Source organism: Xylocopa sonorina, chromosome 7 (assembly GCF_050948175.1).
Source record: "Xylocopa sonorina isolate GNS202 chromosome 7, iyXylSono1_principal, whole genome shotgun sequence".
Classification (NCBI taxonomy): Eukaryota; Metazoa; Arthropoda; class Insecta; order Hymenoptera; family Apidae; genus Xylocopa; species Xylocopa sonorina.
Genome location: NC_135199.1, coordinates 7,553,363 through 7,567,879, shown reverse-complemented (window position 1 = coordinate 7,567,879; position 14,517 = coordinate 7,553,363). Strand labels below are relative to the sequence as shown.

At 46.5% G+C, this 14,517-nt stretch overlaps 1 protein-coding gene across 1 annotated transcript in view; it reads left to right on the top strand.

Moving 5' to 3' along the window:
- The window catches only part of LOC143425523 (uncharacterized), a 159,959-nt gene extending 152,237 nt beyond the window's left edge, over positions 1–7,722 (top strand). Inside the window, exons 6-8 of the mRNA XM_076898397.1 lie at positions 2,155–2,336; positions 7,040–7,280; positions 7,422–7,722. Of these exons, the coding sequence (XP_076754512.1) occupies positions 2,155–2,336; positions 7,040–7,280; positions 7,422–7,669 (671 nt within the window). The 3' untranslated portion in view covers positions 7,670–7,722. The remainder of the gene's footprint in view (positions 1–2,154; positions 2,337–7,039; positions 7,281–7,421) is intronic.
- The last annotated feature ends 6,795 nt before the right edge of the window (positions 7,723–14,517 follow it).

Genomic DNA, 14,517 nt, shown 5'->3' with positions numbered 1-14,517 from the left:
GTTCGCAATTTCTGTTCGATTAATTGTATAACAGCTCGTCTATTACCTAGACACGAGATAACTGCGTAATTACTATCAGTTGTTACCGATGCTGGCTATAATTAGCTAAATGGCATGTTAAACCAATAAATTGGCGTGTTTCTCGTTTTCTCAGTTAACGATCGCGCAGACAATTACACCGCGTCGAGCTACGTCAAACGAATACGTCGAAACGTAATTTGCCCCGAACAATAAAAGTCCAATCGATCGTCTCGACGGGATAAACCACGTACTGCCCAAGCACTTCTTCTGGCAAACGTTCGATTCTTCCAATTTTGCCATCGAGGTCGTTCGCAGTGGCCCAATGGACGTTCAGAGTCGATAAGTTTCTCGCAATTACGATATACACAACGTGTCACGTAACGTCGCGTATGCACGTAACTCCGGTCGGGAATGCAGCCGGCCATTAACGACAGAGCTCGATGGTTGAGACGTCAAAACGGCAACGAGACAATCCGCGGGAGTCTCAGTAATGGCGGGCCTCGAAGAGGGAGGCCCATTATACGCGTTTCGATCCAGGCTGCTCGGTATCGTCGCTCTCATCGTATAAATTTCCATACGCGTCCCCACGGCGACGATCCTCGTGGCACAATACGTCTATTAAGCCGAGCGAAATGATCGCCAGTAGCGCGGGGTTCAGCCGCGGTGGTTGCACCGCGTATCGATACGATCGGGCCCCCTGAACGTCGATCTGGATTTGACGTCGTCTCGCGTGGCCTTCCCTCCTGGTATTTATGCGCGAGCTAGTCCTTTTTTTTCGCGATTGTATGCTAATACTCGGCAGACTCGTCTAGTAATAGCGTGGAATTTAATTCAGTTCTGGGAAATGGATCCGCGATTTGTTTCGAAAAATTGTGGGCCTCACCCTCGATGTGCGCGCGCCTTGGACCGTAATGGCCCCCGCAGTTTACCTCTTCTCGTTATTCTACTCGTTTCTACGCGTATCTCTCTTACCCCGCGGGGTAGCGCGCGGCCATTTTGGTACCGTGAATTCGTTTCTATCGTCAGGTTGATGCTCGTTCGCAATTGCGAGGGGTATTGTTTTGTTTTTTTATTCCGTGCACCGTCTACAAGCTCGAGGAAGGTTCTAAGGTAAAAAGTACGGTTCTAATAGTTATGGAGGAGGTGACTCGAAGGTCCATAGAGGACGCAGCCTGTTCGTTTTGGGACGCACCCACCCCGAAGGTCCTTCGACTGCGTTCGACGCGCGTAGAAGAAAAAACACGGCCGCGTGAATCTACCGGGAAGATTTACGGCGTCTAAACTTCTTGGCCCCCCGTATTTATCGTTCCGGTCATGGTGGGCGCGTTCGAATTCCTCCCGAGCGACGTTTTCGTCCTTTGACGGCCGGCTCTTGTCAAAAGGGAGTCTTTCAACGAACGAAAAAGAGAGAGAAAAGAGAGAAACGATGATAAAAAGCCCTCTAGCCCTCTTAAAGGACAATGAAAATATTTATGAACTGTCTGGAATATTAGCATTGTGCTCTCGAGATAACGATCAAAAAGTTCAGCCTGAAATCCTCCGTTCTGTAAGCTACACCCTCTTATGTCATTTGTTTATACGCGCAGCGGATATTCGAGCGATCGCGTGTTGCTCACTCCCCCCAGGAATACAGCTGTTAACGCGAGCCTTAACCGCTGTACGGTCGAAACCAAAATTAGAATTCACCGCAGCCTGTTCGCATTATCCCCGAACAAGAGCGCCATTTCTCAGTGTACAAATATTGTGACTCGCCCAGTCAGGCCGCGGAACGTACGGCCGGCAGAAAGAAACGCTCCTTAACAAACCAAAGTTATTAGAGGACGGTAATGTTAGCCTAATATGAAAGTTACGAGCTCGTGGTGCCGGCAAAAGTGGGCCCATAAGTCACAATCAGCCGTATACTGCCCACGGGGGCCCGAAAGTGCTCCGGTTAAATTACTTTGAGGGCCCTCCCTGCAGTATGACCCTTCGTGTTCGCGCCATGGGGTCCTCTAATCCCTCGCGCGTTCTCCTCCTCGACGATCAGAGCCCTCGTATCACCGGGTTTCACGTCGATCGAATCGCGATTTCACGTACCACACTGAGGTGGCCGTTCGCGGTGAATTAATCAGGGAATCGCGCGTGTGTTCGCAGAGCCTCATTATCTCATATTGGAATACGTGATGTACGGGAAACTGCTGGCGTATCTGCGCGACCATCGCACCAGGCAGGACTTCTACAATTTCAGCGAGGACTCCGCAGCGCTCACGTCCAGGGATCTCACTGTTTTCGGCTACTGCGTGGCAAGGGGCATGGAGTATCTCGCATCGAAAAAGGTGAGCTCATTGCGTTCGTTTAATAAATTGTAATTACGTCCTCAAAATTGATGAAAGAGGGATCGAAATGTACTTTGATCTCGCGCGGGAAATGCGTACGCGAGAGTGAACGTAAGATATAAGAGAGTGGTAACGCGCGCGCAAAACTTGGCGCCATACGAATTCGTTTGTTTTTTGCTTGTTTTTAAAGAATGTTAAAAAATGAAGTAGCGTGTCGTGCGCGGGGTTTAATGTCCGTGAAATATTGAAAGTACCCCTCCGTGGTCGCGTTTAAATTATTACCTGACCCCTTATTTGTATTTCCATTGCATTTACGGGGCCACTCGGTGTTGGTCGAAAATTTATTATGATTTCATATGCTCGCGTGCTCGTGCGTGCTCTCAGCGGCGTACCCAAAACGATACAGAGACCGTCTACTTACTGGAACATTATATCGAGGTATTACCCTCGATGTTGTTACTTCATGCCTTGTCGATCTTGTTCCTAACTCTTTTTCACTTTGCACACGCGTACGTATCTCTCATTCCTTACAATTTTAATCAGGAACTTTCGTTATCACGAATAGAGTTTTCAGGTCGAAACAAATTTTTCTATGCGCGATTCACTCAGAAGCTAGAAACATATTTCATTGGTCCTTAAAACTGTGTCAGAGCTTTTTTTAAATTTGTGTCCTCGATTATTCGAAGAACGCCACGATTCGACCATAAATCAAAGACTGCTCAGCCTCGAGTTGCGCGAGACGACGAACTCTTCGACGAATGCTTCGCGCGGTTCTCGATGCGTTTCGCAAAAGTGGCACCTAAGTGCGAAAAGAGTCCTGCGCGATAAAAATCGGATCCGTCGACCTTCGAGGTTATCTGTACGCCACGGACGAAGGTCGTGAGCGAAGAAAAAAGCGACGGTATGACGAATCGCCTGTCAACCGGTGTTTGTGCGCCTCAAATATTTTCTCAGCATCGTAAAGAGCGCGGGACCAAGGACCATTTCGTCGGGCGAATGTGTGTCAGTGGGCAAAAATGGGAACCGCGGCGCGGTCGGAGCGATGGATTCGACAATGGCTGCTGAACCATCTCGAGACCCTTGTGGAACGGCTGTAGAACGATATTAGCGAGTACACGCGAAGAAGTTTGTATCGATTAAAACGCGCTCCTTGGACATGCGTACAAAATTAGCACGGAAACTAGCATTCCTTTGTGTCTCGTTTCCTAATGAGATACGGTGTTGGAATAGTTTCGAACGACCTTGCTAATTATCGTCACGGTAGGATGTTTAACTCTGCGTATGGCTATATCACTTAAAAGTTTTGTGTACTATTTTTTTTTTTTACTTCAAACAGTCTGTATATCTACACTTAAAGTAATTATTATTCCTTGTTGCAATTATAGAGGTTTATGGCGGTTTGGTAGTTTGCCTTCTCAGAGTTCTTTTTAGCAAATATCTTCGGCGTGAAAAAAAAGAAGACAATAGGTGTTCTCAAAATGGTCCTCGAAATATTGTCGAGGGAGGTCCAAATTCTACAGATTTAAATTGCGACGCAGAAATAGTCTCATGACTACAAATCGTCCGTGTAAACTAGGAAACCTATGGAGCCTCCACGAGCACGCTTTCGAACGTCCCGGGGGACGAACGTAGAGTTTCGGTTAAATGACGGTCGTCGAGTTTTTATCGGCGATTTTCGAAATTTCGCTGCGAGGAATGCACGATTCGATGTTGATAATGGGGAAAAAAACGCGACCGCGTCTAAGTATATTACGGCTGTAACTTTTCCGTAGCTGGCGTGCTATTCGCCTCGAAAGCGTAAAACAAACAATTTTATGCGCGTCGCGACGCTCGTGATGGATTTTTTTTTAATGGTCCCGTTGGGGGCTTAAGTCAACATTGTAAATTTTCGTTCGCCCGTCGTTAACGTAGCCTTCAAATATTCCCACGAAATTTACAATACTACGACAATTAATTTTCTGGTGGCAGATTTTTTCATAAAATTTCTTTCAACAATTTATGTACAAAATTGCGTTAGAAAAGGAATTCATCGTCGGGATCATCAGTGGTAATAAACTTTCGGCAAGGGTAATTCCATGGCTTTTTTTTTCTAACAACGAACGTCGTATAAAACGTTCGTAATTATTTTCTACGAATGACGAATTGCTGGTGTAACCAGCTTCGTGAAATTGCCTCGTGAAAGTTAATTGTCTGAAATTAGTAGGTAATAATCATTTATCGGATGGAAGAATGGTGTGCATTACGGCCTGGCGAACACCAAGGCTCTTTCTCGCACGAACGAACGCGAGAGGTGTGGTTGAAATCTCAGCTGTTTCCTATCTCTAAAAGTTATATTACAAAATTAATCTAACAGTAAAAATACATTAGAATTATAAGACAGGTTTCGAGGCTTATGAAAACTCCTCGCGAGCTAGTTTTTTCTTCGCTTCTTTTTTTTAAATATATACACGCTAAGCTATGTACGCATTCTAAGCAGCTGATAGGTATCTAGCTAATTTCCATAATTCGTTCGACTGGTTCCTATTCCTGTCCTGTCATCCTCCCCTTAATCCTACCCTCGGCACTTTCTGTATCCAGAAATTAGAATAACAAATCCTGGCTCCATCTGTAATGCAAGCTTGAACGTTAAACAAGACGGTGACGAGCGAGTTTTCTTTTATCTCGTATCAATTACGGCACGGTAGCGAGGTAGGCGCAGTCAATTAGGGGGAGGAAAAATTGGAAATAGTTAAATATCATCGTAGACCGGTTATGATTCGCAAAGTGGAGAAGATGCACGCGCGCGGCCTGGACGCTTGGGGCATCGAACAGCGGGAACGGAGTCTCGATTGGAATCAGTATCCTATGCTCGTCGCTGGGAGGACGACTTAAAGAGCTGCCCGAGTCAGGATGTCGATTTCAATCAAAGATTATATACGAGTTCGTAGAAATTCTTCTCAAGGCCGGCGCACGTAGAGTACACTTAATTGAAAATGGTAGCCAGGGCTGATGCACGAACCAGATGAAACGATTTAAAGCCTCGAAACGGCGGGGCCGTTATTGATTTAAGACCGAGATCGTTACGCTCCTGTTGCCCCGCGTTTACCGTGGGATTTCTGTTCAACCTGCGAATTAACACGGGTTTCTTCGAGGATTTATGCAGACCTGTGTTCGAAGTGTCTTCGAGTTGTCGTTAAACTCGACAAATCTATCCTTGAACGTGACAATTTCCTTTTTTTTTATATAACTTCGATGGCCTTCCGTCGATGAAATTAGCTTCCTTGGGACAGAGGAAGAGTCGTTATCACATCAGGAACGGTGATTGCGAAACAGTATATAATTTTTGTCAATGCAGCAGAGATAACAATTCGTACGAAGAAAGGCGACCACGTATTTTTAGCTTGCTGATCGACGACGTGACAATTGTTGGAAACATTTGCGAGGAGAATGCAGATATTTTTAATTGAAACGTCTACTTGTTCCTTCTGATCGATATTTATTATTTTATCGTTTCTCTTCCGTTTGACATTTAATTTTTTCCATTGCGATACATCGCGATCCAAGAGCGTCAACTCTTTCCTTCTGGGTATTTTATTTTTTGCTCGCAACATACTCAGACAGTGGCACATATTGTCACTTCCTTTTTCTCGATGTTTAGCTTTCTTCTTTGTTATGATCTGACATTTATTTATCGCGACACGTGTAACGATATCAGCTTGCCTCTTCCCCGCGATATTTAACCTTTTTTCCTGCAATACATAATGCATATAGCGCCATCGGGATATCTGAAACGCACTGACTCATTCGGTTACGCGAACCCAGTAACGAATACATTTTTCATTCGCACAAAACGTCGGCTAGCGAGCAAAAACGCGAGCACGTCGACACGACAAATGGGCTTGCTTTCGAGTGTTTTTTTTCTTTTTCTCTCACCGATGGTTGCGCGGCGCGCTATAAATCTAGAAGATGAAGTCATTAAAGAAACGGCAAAGACATATATGTATCCAGCTCGCCTTGACATTGAACACCGCGAGTTCATTAGCATCGGCCACGGTCGAACGACGAGTCAGTTCTGTGGATTTCCCGATTTTCTACCTGTTCTGTATGACACAATTCTCAATTTCGGTTCAGAAACTGGTTCCTGATGAAAAGTATGACAAGCAGACAGTTGCCATTGACCTTATTTCATACGTGTCTACTTACCATCGAACACAGTTCCGCGTACGAACACCAATTAGCTGTTTAATCGAATCTTTCGTCATTGGTTAGACAGCACCGCGATTCAAATTGACAATTAAATTTCACGCTCATTTATCAATGCCCATCGAAGGGTACACTCGCGGGCCTTATTATGGTCGGCCACACGCGAGCGTAAAATAAATCAATCCCAGGTTTCGCAACGAATAACAACGCGATGAATCAACCGCGTAATAAATAATAACTAATAACTCGTCGCTGCCTCCGTGTTACGAGGTTCAACGACACAGAGCCAGCGTGCCGTAAAGTTCGCGCCACGATAAATTCCCTGGTCGAAGGGTAACCACGAGAGGACGCCATTTTTCTTCGCGCCTGCACGGCCAGTTCGAGGATTCGATTTCTCACCCCGTGCGCCATTCGATACTTGGCGCGATCCGTGGTTGCGTAACAGGACGTCCACCTGCGGCCGCGTCTCACGGAGAGGAACTGGCTGATCGAGGCCCACGGGCTTTTGTTCGATTTTGCAGATCATCCACCGCGACCTCGCCGCGAGGAACGTGCTGGTGGACCACAACAAGCTCTGCAAGATCGCGGATTTCGGCATGTCCAGATTCGCGAACGAGGACGGCGAGGTGATCGAGACCAGACACGGGAGGAACGCGTTGCCCATACGATGGATGGCACCTGAGTCGTTGATCTACTCGCTCTTCACCACCAAGACAGACGTATGGAGTTTTGGGATCTTGATGTGGGAGATCGTCACCCTAGGTAAACCTAGAACTGCATAATCCATGCTCCTTTTCTTGAAACTTCTTTATTAATCGCGTCAAAGTAGTTCGAAGGCAGAATTTACATAGACGAATGTCTAAAGATCGAAATGTAACGCGGAAACAAATTCCCTTGCCGCAGGTTCGACACCGTACCCGGATATGACGGCGAGAGAAGTGATGCGGAACGTGCAGAACGGTTATCGGCTGGAGAGGCCTTCGCACTGTCGAAGCGAGCTGTTCAGGGTGATCTCCCGATGTTGGCACGCCGATCCAGACCGCAGGCCTGAATTCCAGACCCTGAGGAGGGACCTCGCGCAACTGCTCGAGGACAACATGAACGGACATTACGTCGATCTCGAGAGCTTCGCGTCGGAGTGCACCGATTGAGCGTCGCCAGACGGAGAGGCCCGATGGAAATTGTTTCCCCGTCGCTCCTCAATACGCACGATCGAGCAGCCTGCGCGCGATCGATCGATCCACGATTACGATCGATCCGCCGGCTGTCCCAACGGCCAGGCCGTTTTCGAGTTCGCGAAACGAAGTTGACGAGAAGAATGCGGTTGATTGCGGCCGATCCGGCGGGATCGACTCGCCTGATCGATTCGCGATGCATCGCTCCGCTCGATCGATGCTTCTGGGCCGCGTGAGTGTGAGCAGCGCGATGGTTCTTCTTTGCATGAGAGGAGCAACGCGTGCGGTTCCGCGGGGTGGATCGAAGGGATTCCGTCGGTGGAGACTGGTTCGATTTGCTCGCTTTTTCGCGTACGTCGGAATGGAAATGCACGAGGACGATGTGCGAGCAATATGATTCCGTGTAACACCGTGCAATTTGTGGACGTAGGTTTTTTGGGTGGAGATAGGTTCGAACGATGAGTATCATCGAAGCGGATATCTCGCGTGTTTAGTAAAGATCAGCATCCGTCCATGTTATCGGTGCAAATTTTTGCGATTCAAATTTCACGTAGTTCACGTAAAATCGCTTTAATCGAAGTAAGTAGTTTTCGAAGTGTATGTTGTTGAAGCAACTCTTTTGCGAACGTTCGAGGGAACTGTAGTAACGCTATTTTTTTTTTGCTTCTGGAATCGACAGTTTGGAATAGGTGCTTAAAGAGTTGACGGCAAAGTGTCGACGTCTTAGCTGTTCAGTGTGAACTCTGTAAGAGGGTAAAAAATGTTTCTCACGTCGAACGGTGCAGGTACGAGACGAGAGTCGTTTAGCGCGTGTGAATAATTTTGACGTCGAAACGAAGATGGCGTCCCGGCGGAGCGGAAGGAATGATCTAACAATGCAAATACAAGCGTCAAGCAACGCGCAGTCTGTACAGTTACGGATCAAAGACGTTCTTTATTGTTTCATTTTTTCCCAACGCGGAGGGAACGCCTCAAAGTGTTTTTAAGTATTTCGTTTAGTATTACTATGTATCTAGCACTTTTCCCGATTAAATGCGCCAGTCGTTCAAGGTTCGTTCGTATCGCCGGTTAGAGCAGAAACGAAGACACGCGAATGAAATCAAACTATCAGACACAGCTGCATCTCGCATAAGGGATATACTCGATCATTATATCGATCGCATTATAAAGCGTTCTTTCACATTACTCACGAAGAGACCAAGCACTGTTTAGGTGAATTCAAATTGCTCATGTTAAACTGCCGCATGCTCATTAAAAAAAAAAAAAAAAACAGAAAGAAATAAATAATTGATATCAATTAACGAAATAAAGAACTCCGATATGCAAACGATCAGTTATGCAACTCGTGCTGCGACAAACCAGAATGATCGTCGCGCATCTTTTTTGCGGTTGTCCCACGTAATTCTCCTCACGGTTCTTCACCTCGAATCATTGTATATAAAGTCGCATTATTACGAACACATCGTGTCAATCAAAAACAAAAAAAAAAAAGAAAGAAAAGTTGAAAAAACAAATCTCTCCTTCATTTCATTGTAGTCTTTATCGAGGATTATTATAATTATTATTATTACTCGTACGATCGTTATTAGGCACGTACGTTAATTAAGATTTCAATCGTCGATTATACATTCTTAATCATTCTAGTCTCTCTCGATGCATCTGGGGTGGCGATTGGTCTTCGACTAGGCACGAAAATCGCGCGTAAATTTATTAATTACTTTCGATTGTGATACCTGTGCGTACGTTTGTTTCTTCCCACTCTTTTTTTTTTTTATTATTCTACGTGTATGTTATATGTATCACGGACGCTCCCTTTGAGCCGATTCAAGCCCCACCATTGTCGGTTGATTATTTTATTAAGTTTTATATGTTAATGGAGCGTCGAACCGTCTCTTCGAGAATGCAGACCTCGCTTCCGTGTTACCGAAGAGATACGACGCCGTCGATATTCGATGTTATCGCGACGTTGCGTAGATTTACGATTCGATCGTACATATATATGCTCTTTTCCTATTTTTTTTTTTGTATCCCACCCCTTTTTACCCTCCCAAAAAAATGCAAGAATTATTGTACGTAAACTCAACTACTGTAAGAAGTATTTTTCCGTCAGTAAACGTTGTCGTAAATCCTACACGATCTTTTTCTGTTTCAGGACACTCGTCGAACTATTTCGGCGTCCGTATCGATTCTCTTCCGAACACACGCTAGAATCTTAGAAATAAATAGGGATCGACCGTCGGTTCTTCGTCTTAATTTCCTTTTTACACGAGGTAAAATAGCGCAATCGAGACTAATGACGATAAGCTAAACAGCTGAAAGGCACGGCCATTTAATCCGAGCGAACGTCACGCGAGTCCACGGTTAAAAGTGGAATGCTTTCGCTAAATGAATGTCCGCCGAGATAAAGCCGGTGGAAAGCGTCTTAATAGGACGCTCGTAATTTTTCGCGGGTGGAATGCGTGAATAATTGTCCGCGGACGCCGGCGCTCGATTAAACCCTCCCTGGCCGCCCGTCGATTTAATTGCGAAAACGAATTGTCACGGCGATACCGTCCGCGTGTTTTCTCGTTTCACGATTACCGCGAACCCGCTACTCGTTCGATGCTAATTAGCCCGCTCTCGATGCGCTAAACAAGCCGCATTCCTGCGTGCGTCTGCACGCGACACTCTGCCCCCCTCGATTTTATTCGAACGGCCCGCACGAAGGGGGAATAACACTCGCAATTAGCTACTAGAACGTTTAACCCTTTACCTTATAACCAGCAGTGGTACTCGTGGCGTAGATTATGGCCCGAATAAACTAAATACTTATTGCGCTAATAATTGGGCGTTAGTAAATGGAAATTGTGTACAGAACGTTGAGATATTTCGAGTTTGGCGCGTGTAAAATTGTTCGAGCAACGAATAAGCAGGGGATGGGGGTTGGGATTTTTAGTCGTTTTAATGGAAACAGGTTGAGTGAATATATTCGACGGTTCTGTATGCGAATATAGAAGTAACGCGGACGAAAATGATCGTGAAGGAGGCATCTGAACCGCATAATGACCGCTCTCGAGCATCTCCGATCATCCCTGAACACTGTCAGTAGAGATCGTGCTCGATCACGTTCCCCGCGGTTGACTTCGCTATTCAGGGCCGTCGCCCGTTGCAAAATGTATAGGGGCACGGTCGTTATCGCAAATTGGATCGCATTCCAGAAATCCTGAAACAGCCGTAAAACGTCCAGGCCCGTTTATGGCGCAGTTCGATGCGTGGTTCGACGATCGTACTTTTAGAATAAGTCGAGAAGAGATAGATCTGCGCAGATTGAACCGTTCGATTCGGCGTCCCGTGCAACAATATCGAGCGAGCCGAAGAAAAAAGCATCGACCACGACCTGGAATTGCCTTGAACCGATTGCACGGCTCTGAATTAACCATCGAGTGACCCTCGATTTACCACGAATGACTTATTCTCTTTGGTCCTCTCGCGTTGAGTCACTCGAACTCGCATGTACAGGGACCTCGCGAATGACTCGATGCACCGCGAGAGGATCCACTTCAATTAGCGGTGGTACGTGCGAACATTGAGAGGCTCGTTTGACAATCGTAGCCGGAGGAATGGTAATTCGTGCTCGCTCAAGAGCATCGGGAAAAAGACAACAGCCGTAATTACGGTTTAACGAGCTAATTACGATGCCTGGCAATTTCACGAAGGTCTTCGCGAACGCGTGCGTTGCTATCTATAGAAAGACTTTCGCCTAGAAATCCAGCAACGGTGTCGAGGTAACAACGCGAGATTAAAATGGAAATGGAAAACTTGTAACTGCAAGAGGAATTAGACTCGATCGACTTGGACATTTCAAACGGAAACGTTAATCTACCAACTGTGCAGAAAAACTTTATAAAAGCCATACCATTGGAATGTTTAAAAAAATTCTGATCCGTCTGAAGTAGATGTTTTAGTCTAGTTATTCTTTCGACTGTGATTATTCGACGCTATGAGCGAACATTTTTCAACGAATAGTGCTTCGAATAGTTTGTCTATCGGTTAGATCGACTAACAGTACCACGGGAGGATCCTGTATCTATGAAATCAACTCGCGATTAAAAGTGACATCGCACCGGCACGTTCTACTTTCGTTCGTAGCCGGCTGAAAATTCAGCCTCTCGTCGATCAACGAGATTTTTTGATTGCGGCGTTAACGAGCCGGTGACCCAAATATTCCTCGAAACGAACGCGTTTCACTTTACTGGAACTGGCCGAAACGCGCGTGTCGAATCGAGAATACCGTCGTTGCTTTCTCGTTATCGCTGAATAGTTTTTTTTCGCATGGGCGTTACACAATAGATTTCTGGCTGAATGTTTTTTGCAGCATTCACCGCGAGAGGACGAAGAAAGAGCAGCGATGAATCGAATACGAACAGAGATCTGTAAACGTAAAAGGCACCGTCAAAGGTTGCCTCATCCGTTTTCAGACGCGAAACGTCCTCCAATCCTTCCGAACAATGGCGTCTTCCGATTTCGGGAGTGGAACGAATTTGCATCGCAGGATTTTTTCAAACAAGTGAGATCATTTTTGTTAATTTAGCGACTTTCGAAGTGACGATACACCGATGGTATAATGTAACGAGTAATTTTCATTCAAACACAGTGCATTGTACATTTATAGTCTGGATGCAGGAAATGAAACGGAAGAATGAAGTGAAACTATGTAAGAAAGAGTCAGTGTAACAGTAACGAACGAGGAAGAATTCGGTCGGGTCTCATAAAATCGGGGAAAAAATAGAAAAGATCAATTCGAACGAGCCATTGAGCAAATTACATTGTTACGAGGCGATCAAATTGTTCTTAAGCGGCCAGTGAAAGTAACTTTCGGTAATCTGGAACAATAAAAAAATGTGCGCGCGTTTAATTGCTCGTAAGCAGGATCACGCGCAAAGAAAGTAGCGGCGACGTCATTCCAGCATACCACGGCAAGAAAAGGAGATTTCGACCTCGATCTCGACGGAATGACATTTTGACCACAAAAAGGCATCCAGCTGCGCGAGGAAAACCGAGACTGGTGATATACCGAATCTAATCGTCCAGTAAACCCTCGACACTCGTTAACGGGCTTTACGAGGCACGCGTCTCGATAGGTGGATCCTAAATCTCGACGCGATTTTTCCGCGGGAAAGCTAAGGGTTGACGGCTGCGCGAGGGTAACCAGAACTCACGACTCTAATCTACCAATAAACCCCAGCACTCGTTAGCGAATTTTACGAGGTGCGCGTCGCGAGGTGCACCCTAAATCTCCCCTCGAGCCCGATCGAAGGCGTCGTTAACATCCTCCGCTATCTGTTCTCGCGGTTTCGAGTGCATCAATGCGTAAATCAAGAACGAACGGTTACGATGCTCCTCTCATTTTTTCCTTCTATTTTTCACTTTCCTCGCCTCTGGTCTCCTCTAACCCCGAGCTGTATCTCGCGTACCACGCGACAACGCGCACCTACGCTCTAGCCGGGACGGTTATGTGCCAGCGTGCACGAGCAGTTGTCGAGAGCAGTCCACGCGCTGCGGCAATAACCATTCCCTTTATCGTGCTAAGTGAGCCGCGGATCGTTTCGCGATCGATTCGTCGGCCGTTTATTTCGATTTCCACGACTCCCTTTAAATATACCAGCGCCCCACGACACGCGCGGGGTATCGTTAAACAGCGCCGTGGGGACGCCTCACGAGCGCGTTTCTCGACGGCTTTTATGCGGGCCGATCGTCGCGCGAGCCGTTTCGGAATGCAGATTCCCCGTGCCGGACAATGGAAACGGCGCCCGCAGCCTCGTACCCCGTGACACTTTACGCGTGCCCCTGGCAGTTTCACGGCCGGATATTTATCGAGCGAAATTAGGGGGATCGCCTAAGAGGATCGTCGATTTACGGGCCGATTCGAGCGTGTTGTCTCTTCAATGCTCGCGTTTTTTCAGTGCAGCGTGATTGAGCGATGTCCCGGAAGGGTGAGTTAGGGAAATTTTCTTCGAAGAGTTCGTCGAGGATGTCTGAGTATCGAAAGCACTGAGTATTGTGAAAGCATACGGTTGAAAGATCGTCCAAGGGTGATTTGCGAGTAGATAGAAACTGGTATCAATGTAGCTTTTATGATCGCGTGAGGCTACGCGCGCGATGCAACCTGGAGAAGAAGAAACTCCCCTTTGAATTTTCTGAATTACATCGCGACGCTAGATTCGAGCGTGTTGCTTAAATCACGCCTAAGAGGATTGTCGATTTACGGACCGATTCGAGCGTGTTGTCTCTTCAATGCTCGCGTTTTTTCAGTGCAGCGTGATTGAGCGATGTCCCGGAAGGGTGAGTTAGAGAAATTTTCTTCGAAGAGTTCATCAACGATGTCTAAGTAGAAAGCATTGAGTATTGAAAGCACACGGTTGAAAGATCGTCCAAGGGTGATTTGCGAGTAGATAGAAACTGGTATCAATGTAGCTTTCATGATCGCGCGAGGCTACGCGCGCGATGCAACTTGGAGAAGAAGAAACTCCCCTTTGAATTTTCTGAATTACACCGCGACGCTAGATTCGAGCAGTGTCGCTTAAATCACGCGGCTCTATCGAACCCGCCTGGCCGCCAATAAACTTTACAATCGGAACGTAATGGCCGCTAAGAATCCCATAAACAGTGATAAGAATAGCCAGGAGGCTCTGTATCCTCGTTCACGCCCCGAGACACCGAAAACCAGTTGCTTCACGGCAAGTTAATCACGTACTACCAGCAATTTTGTTGCCGCGAATGTTGCGTTAAACGGCCGGACGGCCGCTCGTTCCCGTGCGAGATGTCGCCAATTACCAGCCGCGGCG